Source organism: Pelobates fuscus, chromosome 2, assembly GCF_036172605.1.
Source record: "Pelobates fuscus isolate aPelFus1 chromosome 2, aPelFus1.pri, whole genome shotgun sequence".
NCBI lineage: Eukaryota > Metazoa > Chordata > Amphibia > Anura > Pelobatidae > Pelobates > Pelobates fuscus.
Window position 1 is genome coordinate 397,064,240 of NC_086318.1, and position 26,835 is coordinate 397,091,074.

Consider the following 26,835-nt stretch of genomic DNA (forward strand, 5'->3'; position numbering starts at 1 on the left):
TTTGTTGACGGGGAGAGCGGCCGTCTCCCTCCGTCTCCGTCGCTTGCAGGCCCCGGCTTGACATCTCGCGCTCCTGAGTTCCAAAGTGCTCGATTTTTGTATGAGGCTTCTCACCGTGTCTTCCTGAGTTCAGGTATCATGAACTCCGGTGAGTGTTTAGCTCAGATTTAGCGAGTTTACATGGATTCTCGGTATTTTCAGCAGGAGCTCAGCTTTCGTGCGACTGCTCCGCTTGCTGGCTTGGCCCCGCCCCCTCAGTTTGTATTTCTCATCTTATTTTGGATAAACTTCAGGAACAGAGATGTGTGCAGGGTTGAAAATGATGGATTTGAGTCTTTTTTCAATCTAGATTACGATGTGACTTTGTAATCTCATTAGGCTGAAAATCTAGGATCGCTCTACAAAGAATCAACCCTAGAACACTGAGGTTTGAACAGTTACTATGTTTACTGCAGTTGGAGCACTAACCTTTCAGCCATCTCCCCTGCTTATTCACCTTGTCAGCAGGGAGGTCCAAGTGGGGGTTTGCAGGCTCTGGGCAAACTTGTATTCGTACACATTTGCCTGTTTTAATTTTTAAGATCCTGTGTGCCAACTGCCTGGTATTACTGCAATGCTGTGTCTGCATGTCGGTAGGGCTGGCATATTTTTGTAAAACAAACAAACCACAGTAAAATAGACAATCCTAAATATACAAAAGTGTATGCTCACGTTAGTTCCTCGCCCCAAGTGTATCAGCTGTCTTCCACAGAAAAACTAAGAATTCTAGAATTTTAGGAGTTTTATTGGTGGGTCATATACCCCCAGCAGCCACTGAAGGAGTCAACTAACTTAAAGTAGCAATATAGCTAAACATATAATGTAAACAAGTATCTCACATGGCTATGCTAAATGTAAAAATTATTATAATAAGCATTTATAAAATGTTTATCAAACCACTTTGAGCATTGTTAAGTCACAGACCTCTGATTTGGATCCTACTCTGCTTTCCCTCTCTGAGCTAGCACCGATTCCTTGCAATAGTTGTATTAAGGCAGGAAGAGAAAAGATTTTTATATCTCACTCCAAAACAGTCTACATATTTAAAAAGATACAATATCACTGTATATACACTAAACAAAATTATAAACACAACACTTTTGTTTTTGCCCCCATTTTTCATGAGCTGAACTCAAAGACTTTTTCTATGTACACAAAAGGCCTATTTCTCTCAAATACTGTTCACAAATCTGTCTAAATCTGTGTTAGTGAGCACTTCTCCTTGCCGAGATAATCACTCCACCTCACATGTCTGGCATATCAAGATACTGATTAGACAGCATGATTATTGCACAGGTTTGCCTTAGGGTGGCCACAGTTAAGTGTGTGATGCTAATTTCATCATAGTAGACATTTATGGCGAGTAGAAGTTTATTTTGTTTTGTTTTTATGACTGCTGGGTATTTCATAATTTAAATTGCAGTCATTTATATTACCTATTGCCATTGTTCATAAAGCAGGAAAGGCCTGAGTCTTCTGGCAATGCTTTTAGATCTTCGTTAAAGAACCATTTATATTTGAGTCTAAATTGTCCTGTCAGCTCCTAAATACCACAGTACCAGGCTAGTGATCCATAGCAGGGCGTAGAACTATGCTTAAAAGATGAAGAATTGGTTGGGTTCAGCATACATATAAAGCACTAGTTGTTAATAAGAATTTAAAGGTTTACAGCCTTTTAATAGCCCAACCGATATTGAATGGCATGTAAACCCAATCTAATTAACCAATATGGCAAATTGCTACAGATTACAAGAAAAGTGATTTATACATTGGAGACCATTCTAAAGTTAAAGGACCACTCTAGTGCCAGGAAAACATACTCGTTTTCCTGGCACTAGAGTGCCCTGAGGGTGCCCCCACCCTCAGGGACCCCCTCCCGCCCGGCTCTGGAAAGGGGAAAAGGGTTAAAACTTACCTTTTTCCAGCGCTGGGCGGGGAGCTCTCCTCCTCCTCTCCGCCTCCATTCCGCAACCGTCGGCTGAATGCGCATGCGTGGCAAGAGCTGCGCGCGCATTCAGCCAGTCGCATAGGAAAGCATTTACAATGCTTTCCTATGGACGCTTGCGTGCTCTCACTGTGATTTTCACAGTGAGAATCACGCAAGCGCCTCTAGCGGCTGTCAGTGAGACAGCCACTAGAGGATTAGGGGGAAGGCTTAACCCATTAATAAACATAGCAGTTTCTCTGAAACTGCTATGTTTATAAAAAAAAATGGGTTAACCCTAGCTGGACTTGGCACCCAGACCACTTCATTAAGCTGAAGTGGTCTGGGTGCCTAGAGTGGTCCTTTAACCCCTTAAGGACACATGACATGTGTGACATGTCATGATTCCCTTTTATTCCAGAAGTTTGGTCCTTAAGGGGTTAAGGAGTGCTTAGGTTAGAGGCATTCAGACATATAGGGCTGTTATAATCACACAAGGGTTAATTTGGCCACTCCTGGATTACATAATGAATGAAAGATTTATTTGCTAATGCAGGAATGACATAGGAAATTGCACATTTTAGGATGAGGTAGCCAGGGTGAAACAATACTAGATTTGGAGATTTGTTCCAGTATTTACACTATTTTAGCCTTACATTTGACATTCCCTACTCAATTCCAGACAATTAACTAAGTTTAATGACTGTCCTTTTGTTTGTATATAATATAAGAAGCATATTCACGTTGAATTGAGTATTAGTTAAAAAAAATATCCCCAGCTGTATGTTAAAGGAGAACTTCAATATACAAAAGATACAACACTTTAAAATAAACTTTAGATACGACTTTCTTGTGTTTAATGAAATTTAAAATCTTTTAGGTCCCCCCCCTTATTGTTATTTTTAGGGCCCCCACCCGCCGCACAGGGGTGGGGGCCGGAGAGGGGGAGGACAGTAGGTCCCCCCCTCATTATCTTTATGGCCCCCACCCGCCGCCCAGGGGTGGGGGCCGGGTGGGGGACAGTAGCCACCCCCCCCCTCATTATCATTATGGCCCCCACCAGCCGCCCAGGGGTGGGGGCCGGGGGGCGGAGGACAGTAGGCCCCCCCCTCATTATCATTATGGCCCCCACCCGAACCCAGGGGTGGGGGCCGGGGGGGGAGGAGGAGAGTAGGTCTCCTCTTCCCCCCCCCCTCAACCACTATTGTGGTTATAAAGAGTCCCTGTGGGTTTTAAAATTTGCCTGCCTATTGAAGGCTATGGCGGTTCGCACAGTTCGACCGGTTCGCGAACATTTGCGGACGTTCGCAACCGAAAATTTTATGTTCGCGACATCACTACTTTTAGATGCAGTCGGTACATACAGTAAATACTTCATTAAAAGGAACACCGCTTGTAGCTTTTAGGAAAAAAAAAGTAAGAATTATAATTATAGAGCAGGTTGCACGTTTGTTTCTTGTCTCTGTACAGGGTACACAGAATGTGAGTGAGAATTTAAATGTTATTTTCATTTAGTTTGACTAATAAATGTTTTTAGATCCTGTCTTGTCCCCGCTCTGTCAGTCCCTGCATTGGCTTCCAGTTAGATATACGGCTCAATTTAAAATCCTGGTGCTTGCTTACAAGTCCCTACATAACTCTGCTCCAACCTACCTATCCTCCTTAATACACAAGTATGTCCCATCGAGGCCCCTACGCTCTGCCAAAGACCTACGTATATCATCTGTCCGTACTCCCACCTCTAACGTTCGCCTCCAAGACTTTTCCAGGGCTGCACCTCTTCTGTGGAACTCCCTTCCCTCCTCCATAAGAATTTCACCCAGTCTCCACTCATTCAAAAAATCATTGAAAACTCACTTCTTTAAGAAAGCATATCAATTAAACTGTTAGCAGATTTTTATCCCCCACCCCCATGACTCCTATCCTGCATCTGTCAAAAATTACCTACTAAGCCCTCAGTGAATTATTTTCTAACAACCTATTTCGTACCCCTACTTTTACCATTTCTGTCACTATACCCTACTACCTCTAGAATGTAAGCTCATTGAGCAGGGCCCTCAACCCCTCTGTTCCTGTACGTCCAGTTGTCTGGTTACAATTACATGTATGTTAGTCCACCCGTTGTACAGCGCTACAGAATTTGATGGCACTATATAAATAATAAAATAATAATAATAATAATAATAATATTGAGCTCCAATAGTTGCTGCCACATTTTTGCGATTATTGCGCATGTTACACAAAATGCGTCACTTGCACCTGGCTTAAAGGCAAAATCAACCATGGATATTTTTTCCTATTTGTACAATGTACAATTCACGGGTCAGTTATCTACAGTTCCCAATTTGGTGAATAAACCATTTAAAAAAAAAAAATTATCAGTCCCCTGACCTTGAATGTGACCTCAGAATCTCTTATGTAAACATGAACTCATCAGAAATCAATAGACGTTCAACTTTATATTAATGTATTCGTTCTCTACAATGTGTCTGCTGAGTAAGGACTGTAACTGGTAATCTGCTCCATGGGGTTTGCCACATTATGGCTTTCTCTTGCTGGAATAAACTGACAGCTAAAAAGCATTAAATGACACAGTATATCTAGCTTACTAAAACCACAAGGGCCTGCTAATTCTCTGGGGTTTTTTCACATGACCTCTACGTTTTTGAATTCTATGATATACAGACTATGTACAAGAAGGGTGTTAGACCTCCTGCCTGCAGGTTCTATATAGCTCACTAGATTCAGGTATCCTGGCATTTCGCTGAGCCCATATAATTTAATGGACATCTCCCCTGCACCCACTGCTTATAAGGCATCTAATCACAGCAATCTTATGGGCAAATCTATCTCCTTGTAAATAGGGGAATTCCTATCGCCCAACACCCGGAACATGAAGATCCAGGCAGGTTTTACTATTTTTTTTGTTAGGCTCCTCCTGTGATGATTTTTCTGTTTTTTTTTAATACCTTTTGTAAGTGCTAATTAAAATGTTCTACTCTATCTTTATTTAGATCACTTCTGTGCCATATGTCTTCTGAAAGCCTTCTGCTTTTTCTTGGTAATGTTCATATTTCTTCAATTGTCTATAAGAGCTCTGTGATTGGTTGGCTTCCAATACAACCTAACCAATCACAGTGCTCTCTCTTATTGGCATTCAAAGCATGGGAAGGACTCCATAAAGACCTCTCCCATACAGCATGGAGCCGTTTGTGGGCTTACTTGCATTATTTTTCTTGCGCCACATTTAAAATGCGTAACGTTTATTTTTTGCAAATTATATATATATATATATATATATTTTGTTGTTTTAAATAGTTCCAATGGGTTATAACAATATTTAGGCATTTTTTTATAGACCAAAAAAAAGACTGAAGAAAAAAGTTTAAGTATAAAAATCTTTTCTTTTACAGTTTAAAAAAAAATATATTTTAGATTAATGTGACCACTCATTACTATTATTAGTTATAAGGGGAAATGCAGAAATATATTGGGAGGTCCGTAAGCCTCTAGACAAATCACTGTTGATAGAGCGAGATATGCCCATTTTTTGTTACCCTTTTTTCCGAATTTGCAATACTAGTCGCTATTTTATCTCTAGCAGCTATGGTGCGTGTTACTAGAGGGGAGCAGGTAAAAATGAGTGAAAAAGTTGTAAATGTGTCAGTTATTTGTGGTTGCTAATGTCTACTAGCTGCTAACTACTACAGCTTACAGCCGATATTAGGTAACACAGTTGGAAATGAGACCTCGGTTACCTAAAATGTTGCTTAGATCCAAATGCTATCATAAAACATTTATTTACATTGTGTGGAGAGCAAGGACGCGGAACTCAATACTCAATAATTATGGGAAGGAGACAAGGTCGGCTGCTGATAACATTATTGATTGTTTACAGAAAATCAGAAGGACAGTCCTTTTTAAGATCGAGTGCTTTCATGTACAGACTATCACTTAACAGTGATGTCCTCGAGTAATTATTAATAGTCTAAAGTGGTCAGTAGTGATCAATAGTCATGTTTGCCCTCGTCTATACTGTACTTGTAAAACTTTTCCTTTTCAAGCGGATTGCTTTGGGTTAAAGTCCTTTTTTCTTTGGTCAAAATAAAAATATGGCAATAAATAATAATGGTTATATTTGAAAGCTTCCCTGCTAAATAAAAAACCACATACTGCACTAAAATATCAGCATGTAAATGGTTACATTTAGTTTTGAAACTGATTTCTTGATACAAAAATAGAAATATCTTCAGGCCATTATGGACTTAGTTTTATAACCCGCTGACAATTTAATATTTAAATAGGCCGAGGCGGCTGTAAGCCTAGCTGCCGATTCAGTTGATGCCAATCCATAGGTTGGTGAATAGCTCAGCAGTTAGTGCTCCAGCTGCTGCGTGTCTAGCATTTGTTGAAACTGTTAGTTTGATTCCCGACAGTGTCAGTACCTATTGTGTGTGTGTGAGGTCAATGAAATACCATGGCAGGTCTGACACTGCAGGGATTGATCTCTTGGTTTCATGTCATGCATCGCTTTCAATCTGTTCCTCTAAGACTTGCTTCGTTTTCATTTTGACCATCAGTGTTAGCTGATATCCACCAAAGGAATAACATTTGCATAATGCTTTATCTGTGTGTGTACCTCTGATCCTGAAACTGAATGTAAAAGTTTTTAACCTTGGCTTGCCCCTATAAATATGCTCGTACTCTGCCCACCCTGACCCCTGCTTCAAGGAGGACTATCTCTGCAAACTCAACCTTTTAATTTTGGAACCTTAGCTATCAGTCTAAGATTCCTGGGTCTCTATTTGAGAAGCTAATGGTTTACAAAAACTTCTGTTCTGGCTGCTTCTAGGCAACAAACAATATCTACAGTAATTACTTTACTGGTTCATAACACACATGTCTCTGAGTCAGCACTGCTCGAGGCAATTATTTGGAACTCTCATATTCCAGAGAAATTCTAAATGCTATTTTGTATTAATTCATACTAATAGAATACCAAACCCTCATTAAACAATAATGTGTTTTCTACTTCACAAAATGTATTGATCTACTGATGGAAATGCCTCTATTGAACATAAGTATAAATTTCTTGAGCTGCATATTTGCAGTGATCATCCACAACATTAAAACCACTGATAGTGATGTCGCGAACATAAAATTTTCCGTTCGCGAACAGCGAACGCAAACTTCCGCAAATGTTCACGAACGGGTGAACCGGGCGAACCGCCATAGACTTCAATAGGCAGGCGAATTTTAAAACCCACAGGGACTCTTTCTGGCCACAATAGTGATGGAAAAGTTGTTTCAAGGGGATTAACACCTGGACTGTGGCATGCCGGAGGGGGATCCATGGCAAAACTTCCATGGCAAAACTTCCATGGAAAATTACATAGTTGATGCAGAGTCTGGTTTTAATCCATAAAGGGCATAAATCACCAAACATTGCTAAATTGTTTGGAATAACGTGCTTTAAAACATCAGGTATGATGTTGTATCGATCAGGTAGTGTAAGGGTTACGCCCGCTTCACAGTGACAGACCAAACTCCCCGTTTAACGCAGCGCAAACAACCGCAAACAGTCCATTTGCACAACCGCAAACTCCCCATTTGCACAAGGTTGGATACCAAGCTAGCCATGTCCCGTTCCTTGTTCCTCACTGATGTCATTGAAGGTCTCTTCCTCCACCCAGCCACGTACAACATCAAGGGTCCTCGAAAGGTGAAAACAAGCCCCCTGTATTTTTTTTTTTTAAATGTACACTACTGTTACACCAGATATGAGTTGCACTGGTGTGACACTGTGCCCTGGCAGGCCCTGAAACGCACACGTGTGAACGAAAATGACTGCTATTATATTGCAGTCAAAAAAGTTTTTGGTTTTTTTAAATGCAAGCTATCTTGCCCCCAAAACTTTCGTGTGTGGGGGTGCTGGAATGACGTGGGCCAGTGGGAGCCTGAACTTTTGGCTCCCACTGCCCCTTTAAGAGCGAGCTCGTGACTCGAGCCGTGCTCATAGTGCCAGGCGGGCCACGTGACCGATCACTGCGGTCAGTGCACGCGGCTAAGTCAGAAGAGGAGATCAAGCCGCATGCGGCTCGTGTGCAGGCAGGACTGATCCAGCCATGCGCGGCTCAAGCTTCGGAGCCAGGTCGGTCCCAGGATAAGGTAAATACAGCCAGAACCACTTATCCCAATCACACACCTTTCCTAACGTCCTATCCCATTAAAAGCATATTACCGCGAATTTAATAAAACAGATAGACCCCCTACTTCATCCAGGTTACTGATTGTAACTGATTGCCTGGCACCCCGACTGGGTACCTCCGTTAAAGGATGCTCCTAGCACTTCCTGAGGACTCCAAGCACTCTGGCAGACACCACAATCACCAAACTGATTCAGCATATGAATCTTCTCAAGCATAGGAATACTGTAGACCGTTGAATAGGAACCATACGAATAGGTTTACACTCCTAGCAGTCAACTGGAACAGCATGCAATAAATCCTTCCCCCAATAATGAGACGACACTTCACTTTGAGGGTAAAACAGGAACTCTGGACTGGCTCATCCAGCCTGGCTTTTATTTCCATCTCACACACCCAGGGGGAGGCATAAAATAACCAATCCGAGATATGGTACAACCCACACATCCCCTCCCCTTAGCCTGAGAGATAATCCACTTATTATACAGTTTAAAACATAACTTTTACACAATATCTGTAACTTCAAAACCATACATCACATTCACATAAAAATCCATATCCACAATCAATCCATTCAGGGGAACAACATAAAATTTTTTTTGCATGAATCCGACCAGGGGTTCAAAAGTTACTAAAAGTATCTTTTGTCCCTTACTAGCCGCATGGCAAACCGTTTTAGACAGATTTTACCTAGGCCTCTATCCTGGAGACAAAGAGGAAAGTAATCCAATTATCCAGGCTAGAAGCAGACTCCATTAACCACATGGTTACAGAAAGACATAAAACACTTTAAAATACAGAAAGTCACCTTTTACACATAACACACAGACATTTCACATATCCCCAGATAGCTGGGATCTGAGCGCACAAAACTACCGAATAGCGCGCAGATCCTATTCACACAGTTCAATTGCCATGGAGCTAAAGTCTTTCCCATTGTCTTTCATTATATGAATAGGCTCCATGGTATAGCTATCTGGGGTATCACCGCTCACACAGGGCCATAATCACTGAATAAAAGTCCATACGTTTTCAGGGGCCATAGTCTTAAAGGGTATTGTTACCCAAAGTCTCAATATGTCCCCAGACAGTTCTTAAAGGGCCAGCAGCAGTACAATAAAATACCATTCACTGTGCTTAAAGGGCCAGCAGTCGCACAATAAAATACAATATGCCCCAAATAACCCAGGGGCCATAGTCAGCAGGTAGGAGGCGGGCAAACAGGCTTCTCCAGGGCCCAGTGGCGAGGTTGGTTTCGCCACACTGATCGATGGTTCGATATTCTGAGCCCTCTCTGATTTACTGTACACGACTATTCGATATTCCCACAAATTTTATATAGCATTTTATGTTTGTTTGAGACCACCTTAAAAATATTGGATATCGCTAAAAATCATGATCACTATATACTTTCTCTACAAACCTCTAAAACCTCTTTAAAAGTTTGGCTTTGTAAATTTGATGCAATAAGTGTGTTTTTCTTTAATACCTTTTCACCCTCTTTGCATGAACCCGATTTACATATATTACTAATATGTTTCTGAACATATATATTATATTATTCACTCACTCACTCACTCTCTGGGCCGGCCTAAGACATCATGCTGCCTAGGTCCAACGATAAAAGACTATGGGGAATAATGTATAATAAACACAGGTTACTGGATATGGGAGGCATAATGTATAATAAACACAGGTTACTGACTATGGGGGATAATGTATAATAAACACAGGTTACTGGCTATGGGAGGCATAATGTATAATAAACACAGGTTACTGGCTATGGAGGGATAATGTATAATAAACACAGGTTACTGGCTATGGGGGAGATAATGTATAATAAACACAGGTTACTGGCTATGGAGGGATAATGTATAATAAACACAGGTTACTGGCTATGGGAGGATAATGTATAATAAACACAGGTTACTGGCTATGGGAGGATAATGTATAATAAACACAGGTTACTGGCTATGGGGGGATAATGTATAATAAACACAGGTTACTGTTTGTGGGGGGTAATGTATAATAAACACAGGTTACTGGTTGTGGGGGTTAATGTATAATAAACACAGGTTACTGGCTATGGGAGGATAATGTATAATAAACACAGGTTACTGGCTATGGGGGATAATGTATAATAAACACAGGTTACTGGCTATGGGGGATAATGTATAATAAACACAGGTTACTGGCTATGGAGGATAATGTATAATAAAGACAAACACCAAAAAATTAAAAATAATAATAATAATTTTTTTTTAAAAATGAATGCAGCTTCAGAATTAATCTAAATTGTATGCTGTCTAGGAGGTGGGAGGGTCTGCTGCTGATTGACTGGAATGTGTCTGCTGACTGTGAGGTACAGGGTCAAAGTTTACTCAATGATGACGAATAGGGGCGGACCGAACATCGCAAATGTTCGCCATCCGTGGCGAACGCGAACATGCTATGTTCGCCAGGAACTATTCGCCAGCGAACCGTTCGGGACATCACTAACCACTGACAATTGAAGTGAATAACATTGATTATGTTGTTACAATGGCACCTGTCAAGGGGTGGGATATATTATGCGGAAAATTGGGACAATGGGACAAGTAAAAAGTGACTTTGCCAGGGCCAAATAGTAATGGCTAGATGATAGGGTCAGAGCATTTCCAAAACGTCAAGCCGTGTGGGGCGTTCCCAATATTGAGGGGTTAGTACCTACCAAAATTTGTGCAAGGAAGGACTAGCGGTGAACTAGGAATCAGGGGCATGGATGCTCAAGGTTTATTAATGCATGTGGGGAGCAAAGGCTGGTCCAATAACTTTACTGTAGCTCAAATTGCTAAAAAATGTTATGCTGGCCATTAAGGTATCAGAACACACAGTGCATCACAGTTTGCTGCATATGCGGTGCGTTACAGTGCCTCTTCATTCCCTTTACATTTTACAAATAGCTGCTTCTCTCTGTTAACTCTTTTAGCCATCACCTCCGAATTTCCCCTGCTACCTTTTGTCTCAAATCCCCACAGTATCATTTAAATTGTAAGCTCACGGGTTGCCTGGTCGTCTGGGCTGATGAGTCATTTTTTCTTTTAGATCAGGTAGATGGCCCGGTGCATGTATGTTGTTTACCTGGGAAAGAGATGACAGCATGATGCACTATGGGAAAAAGGAAACCAGAGGAGTCAGTGTTATTCTCTGGGCAATGTTCTGCTGGGAACCCTTGGGTCCTGGCATTCATGTGGATGTTACTTTGACATGTAGCACCTACCCAAAGATTCGTAGCAATGGTGTTCCTTGGTGGCAGTGGCCTCTTTCAGCCCAGTTATGAACCCTGCCACACTGCAAAAATTGTTCAGGAATTGAGGAAGAGGCCAAAGAGTAAAAGGTGTTGCCTTGGACTCCAAATTTGTCAGTTCTCAATCCAAGCATCTGCGGTATTTGCTGTAACAAAACATCTGATCTATGGAAATCCTACCTCACAACTTGCAGGACTGAAATGATCTGCTGCTAATGTCTTGATGCCTGATACTTGTGGAGTCCATGCCTTGATGCATCAGAGCTGTTTTGGCAGCACAAGGGGGACCTACATGTTATTAGGCAGGTGGTTTTAATGTTGTGGCTGATCAGTGTATGTATGTAATAATGGTGCGATTGTGGTGCTTTTATTCCTAAAACTGGTAAGAAAAATAAGCCTAGGTGAACAGCTACACAGATCTATATCAAAATCATGAATGTTTATGTCCCATAGTCAAAGGTTTCCTGGCACTGTTCTTCTGTAGAGAACAAACTGTTTTACAACAGTTTATTACTTACCTGGTCATTCTGTAAAACAATGTGCCAGGATAATCAAGCTGTAGTGGTTTTGATGCTGAGCTTTAAAACAAATGGTGGCTTTGCTGCATCCAGTGTCTGCAGATCTGCCCGATAAGGGCAGTTCCATTTATCCAAATTTTACTGATGTGTCTGCTGCCATTTCTCTACTGTGAAGTGGAACTAAGTAGTAGGTTAATACTGCCGTGGTTTGTCACAAAAAAAAAACAAAAAACACACATATTGATATTTTAAAGATTTATACTTTGTGAACCTGGAACAAAAAGTATGGCGTGTACCTGAAACAATAGTAAAAAAAAAAAAAAAAACATAGATTGTACCCTCGAAGAGACAATTTTACATCTAAGTTATGGAACCTCAGACTCATTTTAATAAGTCGCCATTCATAGCTGAGCAGCAATTTTGGAACCAAAAACACATACAAGCAATAGTAAACAGTTCACATCTCTTTGACTCGAGTCAAGTGATCAAGCAAGCATTTATTTATTAAGTGAAATGATGTCACATAAAAGCATTTTTTTTGCAGTCCAGCTGGGCTTCCTGTTCAGAAAAATAACTTTGCGTGGGAGAAAAAGCAGCGATTCAAAGTCACTAGGCGCGACTGGAGTTACATTACTTCACGTGCACGTTTTGCTCCCCTACGAACCTACTCTTGTTTTTTATGGTAATTAACACATTGAAATGTGACCCAGACTGTGATAAACAGGGCTTTGCATTTTTGATACCTTTGTAAACGTCTCCTATCTTTTCAATCTTTACATTTTTTCTTCTGTACTTTATTTGATAAATGTGTTCAAAGAACGTTCTCTCTTAGTAAAGCCACAATATTAGTTCAGAAATTACAGATATTTAAATAATCTTGAATAATTAGATGGTAGCCTGCTGCTCTTCAAAATACTTTGCCTTCTTTTTTTCTACGTTTGCATTCAACGTGATGCTGTGCAATTTCTTTTTTGTCTTTCAGTGAATTTTGTAAAAATATAGGTTTGTTCTGCACAGCACATTTAAATAGAAACACATTTTCGTATAAAGACAGTAGACCAAAATAAGCCAGCACATGTGTGCTATCAGTGTCCACCTGAATTTATAGTCTTGTAACTGAACTCTCCTTTCAACACGGCATTATATCTGCTGGTGTTTACTGTGTATCCAGGTGCAGTTGCAATGTGAAGGTGTGCTGTACGGGCTCAGACAGACAATGGGAATCATGTGTTACTAGTGAGAAAGGTACATCTGTGATGAAGTCAGAGTGAAATTGGATTTCAGCTTCTCTGTGTGAGCAAACATGGTTCTAAAATAAACAGAAGTGCAAATACTAGCATCCTTACATCAGCTACATAAGAGCTTGACTGACACTAACAGGAACAATTCGAAAATACCCCCAACTCGGATTCTCTGATGGATGGCTCAGTATGAAGAGGCTTTGCAGTCTGACCTGCCTTCTATTCGCGTGACAAGCAGCCGATGCACAGAACACATACAACTTTTAATGACCATCCCTGACACCTTGCTTTTAATGTGATCGTTATAAATGCAGTTATAGTAATAGCGGTTTGGGCTATCCCTAAATGAATAGAGAAGGAAAGCATTGGTTACAATATGTTTTAGCATGAAAAATCAAAACAAAAGTGCAGGACGCACATAGATTTGTGTGACGTTATTTGCTCTTGTAAACCATCCTTAACATGCATGTTGTCTAACTGTGCCTCATTCCTGAGTCAATTCTCACTCCAGACACTGCCATCCTACGCTCTATTATAGTTCTGCTATCCTGCATCATTTCATAGAGACCGGCTCCATTAGTCATAAGGTCATACTGCTTGCACGTAGTGGCAACACAGGAATAGCACTGGTCAATAGGTTTTTTTGTAATCACTATAAAACTTACATGATTTCTACTCTGGTTTCAATTATTTCAATAGAGTGCATCATTGTATTACAGTTTTATTTCTTAAAATTGACCCCTGGCTTGTTTATTTTTATTATTATTATTATTATTATTATTATTATTATTATTATTATTATTGTTATTGTTGTTTATAAAGCTCCAGCAAATTCCACAGTGTTGTGCAATGGGTGGACTAACAGATACGTATTTGTAAGCAGAAGAGTTGGACGCACAGGAACAGAGGGGGTTGAGGGCCCTGCTCAATAACCTTACATTCTAGAGGGAGTGGGATATTGTGACACAAAAGGAAAGGGTAGGGTAGAAAAGTATTAAGTGAGGGCTTAGTGTGTTTTTTTTTTGTTGTTGTTTTTTGGCAGTTGCAGGGTAGGAATCAAGGTGCGGGAGAGAAAGCTGTTAACAGTTTAAATAATATGCTTTTATGACTACTCCACTATTTAATCCCTTGGCTCTTAATATCTGGATTTTGGGCCATTTGTTTGTATTGTTGCTTCACAAGGATCATGACCTTGGCTTGTCCTGACTTTGCATGCAGATCTGTTTTGGTCTTTCCTTAGGCATCTTGTTACCCTGATAATTAATGAAATTTTAAAATTAAATGGTGAAGGACATGATTTATTCCTTTGAACCTTCTCAAGGTTCAAAACATTATTCAGACAATGGACATCTCTCAGTTTAAATAGCACGGCCCATTGATTAAAATGTCCCCTCTCAGTAAACTGACCACTGTCACATTACATTTTACTTTTCCATGAGCTTATTAAGTGTTCTTGCATAGCAAGACCACTTAATGTTATCTCACATATATATTATTCTTATTCTTATTATAGCCAAATTTACCACCCTAACTCCTCCCACAGTTTTTACACTACATAGACAAAAATATACCAAAACGTGCGGATTGCTGCCGATTGGTGTGCTATTACTTTGTGGAACGTTTCGCCGAATGGTTCACGGAATATCGTCGTTCTCGATGCAAAATTGGTCCCATAGGAATGAATGGCAAAATGTTCAAAGCTAGAGTGGGAGCTGGCAAAAGCTGAAAAATCAGGACGATTTCTAAACTGCCACCACTCCCTCATTTTCAAGCCCACCTACACAAATCTTATATCAAAACGTTCAGCTATCCCTGCTGTCACTACGGCTAAGCCATAGTCCGATTAGTTTTCACAATATTGACCATTTGTTTGCAACTCACGCCGTCCATTGACATTCATTGAAACTCCACTCTGCAAAGCTCACATTTGAAGGGCAATTTCTAAACTGCGACTGTGCCTTCATTTGTAATACTTCAGAGACATACTATACATCTGGGCTGAAAGAGGCCACTGCCACCAAAATGTAGGTCTGGGTCTTGTGATTCTCACAATATAAAGCTCTTCGCTGTAGGATTTATAGTTTTTAAAATACGACCGTTTGAAGATGTCAACCGCCAAAATACTCTGACCTGTGCCAGGCTGCAGCAGCAAGTGATGTCATAGACAGGGCCTTTTGTACACCTGCTAATGTTTTTATAAATGTATGTTTTAATGTAACTGTGAAGCACTTTGGGGAACAATGTTGCAATTAAATGTGCTATATAAATAATAACAGTTACTCCGCCCACTCCAGTTGTAGACTACTGGTGGAGGCAAGAACACTTCACACAATTTCCCCAGAAATTGTAGCTTTTCTAGTTGCTTATATACTCTATGTATGAAAATTGTCCCTAAATTTATAAAAAAAAATAAAACTTGGTAAACTATCAAAAATGTTCTAAAGTTCGTAGAGTCCATGGTAGGCTGGTTACCTCCATAATTGAAATTTCCGTTCTCAACTCAAAATACAACTCAAAAAACAAAATGGTGCCCTACATTCGGTGTGATCTTCTGGGTGTCAATCAACTTTAAACATTTGAACAGAAGTCATTTTGTAGAACAATTAGACTGTGATCTCATAAAGTCGAAAATACTTCTTATCAAGGAGCCTGATTGAAATGTTTGTGCATAGTGATTTAATTTTAGTAAATTTTCTCAAGAATTAAAGGGACATCCCTTTTTTAACAATATCATACTACTGTGCTTCAGTTTTATATTTTACATGTAAATATATTTATACATGGTATTGAAAATCCCTGATTTGGACCACTACTCATCAACGATATGTTACGGTTTTGTGTTACATGTGTAATCATCACCACAGAGTTTCCAAACTTGAAGAGTGATTTTAATACAAATAGTAAGTAATTTGCATATTCATGGCTTGATAAGTGCAGTACAGGGATGCAATGTTGACATTTATCAGTAAATACATTGTTCTTGCATTTGGTACTTTTTTTTCATCCTACATAATTTACAGAGATTACAACATTCTGTGCATTATGGAGTTTTGAATCAGGTTTAAAGAAAAACTATCATCAAATTTTGAATTTTGTTTTTGTTTTTTTAAAGGATATGAAAATTGAGGTTATGTTTGGAGCTGTTATTGTTTTTGTGTATATATTTGTTTTATTCTGTGTTTTATTTTTCTGAACTGGAAATATGTATTCCCAGTATTCACAGTATTTAACAGTTATTGTAAAAAAAAAAAGAGAAAATATCAATAAAAATGAAATATTGGAAAAATGTTCACTTCTATTTTTTAATTTGATTACCGTATATACTTGAGTATAAGACAAGTTTTTCGGCACATTTTTTGTGCTGAAAACCCCCCACTCGCCTTATACTCGAGTGAGTGTCTGTATTATGGCAACTTACATTGCCATAACACAGACAAGGACCGTCAGGCTCATTACAAGTCCGGCAGTCCTGTTGGGGACTGGCAGGCAGGGCCGGACTGGGAATTAAAAGCAGCCCTGGAAAAAAATTATTTACCAGCCCCATAATGCGTCGTGCCAGCATAGTGTGCAGATACAGAGTTAGAAAAGATAAATTAAAATTATTACTCCAACGTGAAAAAAGCACATATAGGCTTAAAAAAAAAGAGTGCAGATTTATTTTAAGCAGACGTGACTTTGCATATAACCAATGTTTCAGTCCAACTACCTTGACATAATAAGGAAAGCTTGGTAATGGGACTGAAATGGTGAATGTATGTAGGGCACAACTGTAAAAAATGACGTTATCTTGTTTATTTTGAGGTCCTGTGGGTGCACTCTTCACTTTAAATATGTTATTGTGCTGGATTATGCACCTAGCAACAAGACTGGGCCAATATCTGCTTATTACATATTGTACATATCAATGACATTTCTTAGTGTATTATGCATATATAAATGTACATTAATATATGTGTAAATATAATAGGAATAATTATATATATATATATATATATATATATATATATATATAATATAAATCAGTGGCGGATCCAGAGCCTGATCTCAGGAGGGGCACCTATAGATTATTTAAAGAAATAATCCATGCACAATAACCACTACTGCTCTGTGTAGTGGGTATGGTGCCAGGAGTGCCGGGACCCGCTCCCAGAGTAAGTAGTCAAACCGTTTAAGTACAGTTTGACAACTTACCTGGGGTCTGCTGGGATATGGGGCTGTAGTAGGGTATAGGAGCAGTGGTGCAATGTGTGAGGGGTGCAATGTGTGTGAAAGGTTCAGTGTGTAGGGTGCGTGGGGCAATGTGTGTATGGGGGTCTGTGTGTGTGTATGGGGGGGCAGTGTGTGAATGTGTATGGTGTGTGTGGGCAGTGTTTGTATGGGGCTAGAGTTCACTCTCACCACTTGGACCACCAGGAATCCCTGGTGGTCGCAGTGGTGAGAGTGAACTCTAGCCCGTAGCTCCAGGGCTAGAGTTTCCCTGTGGCACTCTCCCTCCCCCTCTGTCTCTCTCTATTCACCCCTCTTTCTCCCCTTGTGTCTCACTCTCCCCCCTCTGTCTCTTTCTCCCCCCTTTCCCTGTGGCACTCTCCCTCCCCTCTGTCTCTCTCTATTCGCCCCTCTTTCTCCCCTTGTGTCTCACTCTCCCCCCTCTCCCTGTGGCACTCTCCCCCCTCTGTCTCTTTATCCCTCCTTTCCCTGTGGCACTCTCCCTCCCCCTCTGTCTCTCTCTATTCGCCCCTCTCTCCCCCCTTGTGTCTCACTCTCCCCCTCTCCCTGTGGCACTCTCCCCCCTCTGTCTCTCTCTCTATTCACCCCCCCTCTGTCTCTCTCTCTATTCACCCCTCTCTCTCTCTCTCTCTCTATTCACCCCCCCTCTGTCTCTCTCTCTATTCACCCCCTCTGTCTCTCTCTCTATTCACCCCCTCTATCTCTCTCTCTCTATTCACCCCCTCTGTCTCTCTCTCTATTCACCCCCCTCTGTCTCTCTCTCTCTATTCACTCCCCCTCTGTCTCTCTCTATTCACCCCCTCTGTCTCTCTCTATTCACCCCCTCTGTCTCTCTCTATTCACCCCCTCTGTCTCTCTCTATTCACCCCCTCTGTCTCTCTCTATTCACCCCCTCTGTCTCTCTCTCTCTATTCACTCCCCCCTCTGTCTCTCTCTCTTCACCCCCCCTCTGTCTCTCTCTCTCTTCACCCCCCCTCTGTCTCTCTCTCTTCACCCCCCCCTCTGTCTCTCTCTCTTCACCCCCCCTCTGGCTCTCTCTCTCTTCACCCCCCCTCTCTCTCTTCACCCCCCTGTCTCTCTCTCTCTTCACCCCCCCTGTCTCTCTCTCTCTCTCTCTCTTCACCCCCCTCTGTCTCTCTCTCTCTCTCTTCACCCCCCTCTGTCTCTCTCTCTCTTCACCCCCCTCTGTCTCTCTCTCTTCACCCCCCTCTGTCTCTCTTCACCCCCCTCTGTCTCTCTCTCTTCACACCCCCCTCTGTCTCTCTCTCTCTTCACACCCCCCCTCTGTCTCTCTCTCTCTTTTCACCCTCCCCCTCTGTCGTTCTCTCTAATAAGCCCCCCACTTCCATCCCCCCCACCCACCTGAGAGGAGTCAGGGGGCCGGCCGCATTGCACGCTGCAGCCTCGCCGGTCCGGCAGCACTGTTAATGCTGAGGGCTGAAGGGGGAGGGAGCATATCTCTACCATGCTCCCTCGCGGTTCCCACAATCCCCAGCATGAATGCTGCTGGGGATTGTGGGAACCGCGAGGGAGCATGGTAGAGATATGCTCCCTCCCCCTTCAGCCCTCAGCATTAACAGTGCTGCCGGAACGGCGAGGCTGCAGCGTGCAATGCGGCCGCCTGCCGGCCGGCCCCCTCAAAGTGTGTGCCACCGGACCGGCCACCCGGTGGCACATATATTGCCAGAGCAGCCCCCAGGAGCCGCGGCCCACCGGGAAATTTCCCGGTATCCCGGTGGGCCAGTCCGGCCCTGCTGGCAGGAAGCATTTCCTGTCAGTTCCTTTCTCTCTCCTCCGGTCCGGTCAGCTCGCCTACAAGTCTTGCGAGAGCCGCGTGGTCTGAACGTTGCCACAGGTTACCGTGGGAACGCTCCGCGCGGCAGTCACATCGCGAGACTTACAGTGGAGCTGACCGGACCGGAGGAGAGAGAAGGGAGCTGACAGGAGCTGCAGGAAAGGTAAGTAAACGCTTCCTGCCAGCCCCCTCCTACACAGTGCATACCACTGGACCACCAGGGAATGAGAGCCCCCCTCCCTGGCCAGCTAACAAGCAGGGAGGGGGGACAAAAAGAAATAACGTAAAAATGTAAATAAAATAACATAAAAATATTAATAATATTTAAAAAAAATATATTAAAATAATAATAATATAAAAAAATAATAAAAATGCCCACCCCCACCAAGGCTCTGCATCACATACACATACACACACTGCACTCATACACACACACACACTGCATTCATACACACACACTGCATTCATACACACACTGCACTCATATACACACACACTGCACTCATACACACACACACTGCACTCATACACACACACTGCACTCATACACACACACACACACTGCACTCATATACACACACACTGCATTCATACACACACTGCATTCATACACACACACACACACACACACACTGCATTCATTATATACACACACTGTAAATAAATATTCAATTAATATAATTTTTTGGGGATCTAATTTTATTTAGAAATTTACCAGTAGCTGCTGCATATATGCAAAACATTGATGTAATTTTGGGGTATCTGTTAAGATGAATGAAAACAAACTCACATGGTGTAGAGCCTTTGGACTATATTTAAGTTTAGAGCCTATTGTTTAAAGGCTCTACACCATGTGAGGGCTTTTTTTTTATTCATCTTAACAGATACCCCAAAATTACATTAAAGTTTTGCACTGTATATTTCTTGTTTTTTATTACATGTGCTCTCTACTTTACCCCACTTATTGAGGGGTAAGTCCCTATTTTACACTATATATGCTCTTTATAGCACTGCCTGCACTTTGTGATTTAGGGGTCTGTCACCTAAACACTTAGTACTTTGTTTTTCACCTTTGTATCTACATATACGTAATCTAATAGGTAGGGGTAAAATTAACTAATGTAGACAGATACTCAAAGAAACAGATTCATTGTTCAGAAAAAGAGGGCAGTTGAGATGTAAACCTGTCTCTTCAATCAGACTCGGTTAGTTCATCTTGTGCCCAATGTGTCCTACACTCCTACTTTTGTCTGTTTATCTTCACCTTGCCCCTTGTGTCTCATCTGTTACTTTGTTAAATTCAAATACCAAAAAATGTTTACTGATACGCAATATAGCAACAACATGTGCAAATAAACATGCACACCCGCTTTCCAGTGCGCACAGAACACTCCAACATAATCACTAAACTAAAGTTGTCATAGTCCTTATAGAATATTCAGCCAACTCACTTTAACACAGTTCACCGAGACGTGGCTATAAAAACACATTTAAGCCTATTGAGACAAGTAAAGTGATCAAAATATTGCTCAATCACAGCTACAAAACTGCTTTAAAATGATCTGCCCACTGACAGCTGGTGGCCATTTGTGTCCTAATACAATATCAGACTGGCAAAGGAAGAGAAATCTCAAAAAAGCATCGAGACTGGTAAACAAAGATATGCAACATCTTTGTGAGATTCGTGGAAGGGGTTTTATGTCAGTCAGGTATTTTAACACCTGCAATCCTTATTGTTCCCCTGCTAGGTTCAAGTTGTGCAACCTGCTAACCTGCCTATTTGTGTCTCTGCAGGTAAAGGGGACGTGTTTGGGGATGTATTCTGGAAAGAGACCACTCTGGCCCCATCGTGTGCAAACGTAAGAGCGTTGACATACTGTGACCTACATGTTATCAAACGGGATGCTTTACAGAAAGTTCTCGAGTTCTACACGGCATTCTCACACTCGTTTTCACGGAATCTAATCCTTACCTATAACCTACGGAAAAGGGTAAGACAGATTTCTCTCTGATCGTTACCGATCCAGGTCATATATGCATGATGTTACGTGTCATACTTGTGTGTAGTCATTATTCTGTGTAAAGCTTCTAGTGTGGGGCTTCATATAAGAAATACAATCAGGGCAGGAGTGCATTGGGAACTCATGCTTTATCTGCAGAAGTAATGTAGCTCGTTGTTCCCATGCTTACCACTAAATAAGGCCTGCCTCTCATAATTTCATTTCATTATGATACCTTTCTATCTGCAGACAGCGCATGGCTTTGCTGACACTGCAAGGGGGATTATTGTAGATTGCCTTGTGGTCAGGCAGGTGCAGGATGAGGATTGTACATTGCTACTGCACATACCTCTCACTGCTAAACGTGATTGAGAGACCAGACTGGCATATAGAGGGGCAACCTGCTGGAGCTTTATATATTGTGCTTTCCCTTTGTATGTAAATCAGCCTTTCGTTTTTTAAAGTATACATTTTAATGGCTCCCTTCTTCGTTCGGTGGTATTGCAATGTAACAGGAACTGGCTATGGCTCTGTGAGCTACAAATTGGGAATTTGGGAAACAAGTGTGGCACTTTGTGCTATGGATTGAGACTTTTGGGGGTGGGGAGTGGAACTTTGGGAATGTGATCTTGAGCTAGGGGGTGGAGCTTTGGGAATGGGATTTTAAATTAGAAAGTGAAACATTCGGGGCTGGGGAATGGAACACAGTGTATGGCACTTTGAGCAGAGAATAGGATTTTGGGGAGTGGGATTATGGGACTGAAAAGTGTAATGGTGGATGAGGGAATAGGGAAAATGTGTCTATGAGGATGTAGGAATGTAATTACTTTGTGCATTGTGCATAAAAAAAACAAAACGTCTTAGAACTGGCATTACAGAGAGGTGTGAGCACTGAAGAATACACACACCTCCACCAGTCGCTGTTGAACCACCAGTCATAGGGCTCCCCCTGGCAAATAGGGTAAGCCGGTGGAGAGGACCATGCTCATGAAGGGCAGTGTACAGACATAGGGTCAGTGAAGTGGTTCTGGCCAGAGTAGTGTGTAGCGTTAGAAGGGGATTTAGCATTAACAGATGTTTGGAATTGGAAGAATACATATGTATACTATGTATAATAGTATGGTGGTTAGGGTTAGAGTGGGATTTTGATGAGTTTCTAAATTTAATACAATTCATGATGATGGTAATGACTGCTCAAAGCAAAATAAATATTTCAATATGTAATCAATAATTTCATAACTCATCAATCCATTTTAACACAAGCTTTGATATTTATTTTGCAAGCGTTATGTTAACAATGATAAATAAGCAGGCTGCCCTATTTCTTGTCCATTATCATGACAGGTAGAATATAGCATGCAAATGATTGTGCAACCGCTCTTACAACGCTCATCTGAGCAGAAGGTGGCTGGTGGGAATTGTTGTCCTAAATGCAAGGGGCTCCAGAGATTGTCTGTTTTTTATAATATGGAGACATGATGCTTTATGGTTGTAAAATACGTTGACATATTGCATTACTAACATAACTTGGCTGAAGATAATTTACTGGAGATTAAATGCATACATGCAGCAAGCATAGTCCTGAATTGAAAGCTGTTTAATTTTGAAATATACTGAATATGCATCGTTCTGGATTTATGCCCTCACTGGTGTCTATTCCTTTGTACCCAGTTTCTCCATAACTCTATTTTACAGTCAATAAAATAAATGCACACGGTTTTTACTCTGTGACTCATCCAGTGAATGGAACTTGTGTGATACAATATCACATGTTTAGTGTTTTAAAGAAGATGTCTTTTTAGGGTCCGATATACCTAGCAAGGAAAAAAAAAACACATTCCTAATATCAAAGTATATCAATGGCAAACCTAAAATGTCTTTCTTTATAAAATAAAACATGAACAAAACACTTCTTTTAATGTTTTTAAAGCACTATTTTAAAAAAATGACTTTTATTTTATGTGACTGTTCCCATTTGAACAGACTAAAATAAACTAACAACATTATACATTTTGTGGATGTAAACTTGCAAAAAAAAAAGTTCACTTCCCAATTATTTGCTGCTTCCTTGATCTGTCCTACCCTTACAAAAAGTCTAATTTCCTGGATAAAACGCGTTGGGTGAGGATCTCTGGGCTAATTTGATGCTGTTATTATAACCAAAATAGTTTTCTACTGTAAGAAGCATAGTCAATGTTATTAAGGTTATCAAGAGATGAAGGAACACCAAGGTCGTATGTCCTTAAACTAAGCTCCGCTATGCACTTTGCATCATATTACACAAGTAAAACCTTGTGTGTTGATCTCTTGGTGCTTAATTTCAAACTGTGGTCTTCCAAAGTAAGCCTGTGTTGATCAATAAGGTGATAGAGTTTCCAAAAGACTTGTTTTGACTTTCTTAGTGGCTATTTTTTTTTTTTTTTTGTCTGTGAGTTGTCCTGATGATCACCAGAATGGGTAATTTCTGTACAATTTGTGACTTTAAACTTTTTAAACTTATTTGAGATGCTAACTCTGCTGCTTTTTGATGATGACAACGATGACAATAACCAGATGTCCAGAGAACAGGAAATAGTAATTATTGCTAGATTGCATCTTTCCATTTCTGCAGAAAAGTCCATTAAAACCAATTGGTATTTGTTTTGGGGTTTTTTGGTTTTGTTTTCTGAAACTCAGAGAACAAAAATATCCCCATCCTTCTCTGCTCGCAAATACACGGGGTATGTCGTCTGTGCTAGATTTCTATCTCAGGTGTTTAAAAGCAGGAATGCATCACAACTCTCTAGACCTGTCAAAAGCTCTTCATATGGAAACAAAAGTATGGCATATACATTACCCACTTTTGATGAACTTGCCTATGTGATACAAAGATGATATATGTGTATGTAACAATACAATCTGAATATTCACATAGAGACTTTGTAATAAATAAATAGTGCAATATTCACAGCATTTATTTCACGAGCACATTATGCCATCTGTACATCATCTCAACTACAAACATTTATTTAATATTCATTCTTTGCTTTTTCCTTAAAATTCAGGCTGAAAGCAGAGTTGTTCTTTTACAAACACTCTCAGCAACATAACTATATGTCATGTTTTATCTTTTTGTGTTTTATTCCCAGCCCCTGTTGTAAGATGATTAACGATACAGGGTCCTGCATGAGATGACAGAGCCCAGTTTCATTTTGCAAATAATTTGATCAATATGCTGTACTAGCCAAAATATCAGAATAAATTTTAATGGAACTAAAATTGAAGTCAAATACTTCATTCTTTGTCAGCTGATCCATTTAATTTTCTCCAGGTGATGATACAATGTAGCTCTGCTTCAGTTAGATGTGGTTAAGTATTTATATTACTGCAAATATATATACTGGCCAATCATTGGTTTGTCACAATGTACAAATGAAATAATTAGCAGATTTATATTCGACCCATCCTACAATATGCATAATAGCTTCCCTTTAAACATGTTGCTTGAAGGTTGCTTTGCGCTACCAGAAAATCTGTATTTAATGCACATAGAAGATGTGATCAAATAATGGTGGATTTTTAAATATTAACGGGCATTCAGTTTTGTGATCTATAATTCATTTAGATATTAAATACATATACTGTGTGGCGAACAGAACCTCGTCATGGGCTCCTGAAGGAGCATGCTTGCCAGGCTCCTGCCTCAGGACTATGGGCTTTGCAATATTCCTTGCCTAATGCACGTTAAAAGGCTCAGTTCATATGATTTATGTACTTTTGTACTCCAGAAAGAGAGACCAACCATTAGCCCTGATTCCCTGGAACTGTTTTGGGCATAGGACCATGTGCACGGTCGGTCAAAATTATAACTTCCATAGAAATCACGAACCCCTGAAACCGATCTGGGTGATTTTTGGATATGTTGGTCCCCCAGATCGGGGCTATTAGGGAATATGACTTTTGTGGGGTTCCCATGTGTTTTGGGAGTACTTTTGGGTTATTGTAAAATATATGTTTTCTGTGCCTGGAGATAATTGAGTTTAGTACAGTTCCTGACTCAATTATCTCTCAGGCAAGTGATTTTGAGTGGGAGTGTCCTGGACCTGAGAGGCAATGTAATTACAGTGTGTACTTTGTCACAGTCCCCTCTCAGGTCCAGTAGGGAATGCCCGTGGAATATGTTATGGAAAACTCCTTGCATGGGGACTTGCATCTAAGGCCAGTTGTGGCTGCCATTAAACAGTTCCTCTTCACCCTCAACATAGAGCCTTGTCTCATGTGTGGAGGGAACAGCTATATTCACTCTGGGGATTGCTATACTCATTATACTCCCTTGGATTATAATCACTAGCTCTTGTAAGAGCTATCCTGCTACATTCTCTGGATTGGGAAAGGTCTACACACTGGAAGCAGGATCCTGGTCTTGGGTCCAGGGTGGGTAGAGGACAGCGACACCCCAACCAAGCTGTGATGCTGGCTGTGAGGTTTATGGTGCTTATGGTGTCTGGTGGAGTGCTTGGAGTACCCGGCGAGCACTAGGAAGCATTGATTGGCGGAGGCACACAGGCAGTCCGTCACATACTGGTTTTGAGTTAAAGCTGCCTTGTTACCACAAAGAAAGCCAGTGTTAGATTTATGTCACTTGTGTCAGTTGTGTTTCAAGTTTATTAATTTGTGTTTGGGTAAACAGGTTCTAAGACAATTAGTTATAGTTTAAATCTATCTCATAAACAGCCATACTTTGACCCAGAGTATCTCTGAGAAATTGAGTCCAACTGCATATCGACAGAAAGTCTGGACACTCCTGGTTTATAATTTAATATCCAGGATGGTGTAGAACAACGTCTGCTGCAATATATCATTCTAGGATATTGGGCATTTTAAAAATTCGACCATGTCAGCATCTTCACAGATATAACTAAAAGATGTAAAAGGCATACTTATTATTTTGCTGATCTCTGCACTGAGAGGTATACATTTAATTTGATGATATACTGTACTTCGTTGACATTAAGTAACTGACTTTTATGGTGCATAGAGCTTGACTGGATTTGTAATGTATTGATAACAAATGACACTTTTTTAAAGGGACACTATAGTCACCTGAACAACTTTAGCTTAATGAAGCAGTTTTGGTGTATAGAACATGACCATGCAGCCTCACTGCTCAATCCTCTGCCATTTAGGAGTTAAATCCCTTTGTTTATGAACCCTAGTCACACCTCCCTGCATGTGACTTGCACAGCCTTCCATAAACACTTCCTGTAAAGAGAGCCCTATTTAAGCTTTCTTTATTGCAAGTTCTGTTTAATTAAGATTTTCTTATCCCCTGCTATGTTAATAGCTTGCTAGACCCTGCAATAACCTCCTGTATGTGATTGAAGTTCAATTTAGAGATTGAGATACAATTATTTAAGGTAAATTACATCTGTTTGAAAGTGAAACCAGTTTTTGTTTCATGCAGGCTCTGTCAATCATAGCCAGGGGAGGTGTGGCTAGGGCTGCATAAACAGAAACAAAGTGATTTAACTCCTAAATGACAGTGAATTGAGCAGTGAAATTGCAGGGGAATGATCTATACACTAAAACTGCTTTATTTAGCTAAAGTAATTTAGGTGAC

At 40.7% G+C, this 26,835-nt stretch overlaps 1 protein-coding gene across 2 annotated transcripts in view; it reads left to right on the plus strand.

Annotated features, from left to right (window-relative positions):
• Positions 1-26,835, plus strand: part of KCNH1 (potassium voltage-gated channel subfamily H member 1) — a 476,905-nt gene that overhangs the window by 321,476 nt on the left and 128,594 nt on the right. For both annotated transcript variants that reach the window (XM_063443862.1, XM_063443863.1), the window contains one exon: positions 21,031-21,227. In XM_063443862.1, coding sequence (XP_063299932.1) covers positions 21,031-21,227 — 197 coding nt within the window. The remainder of the gene's footprint in view (positions 1-21,030; positions 21,228-26,835) is intronic.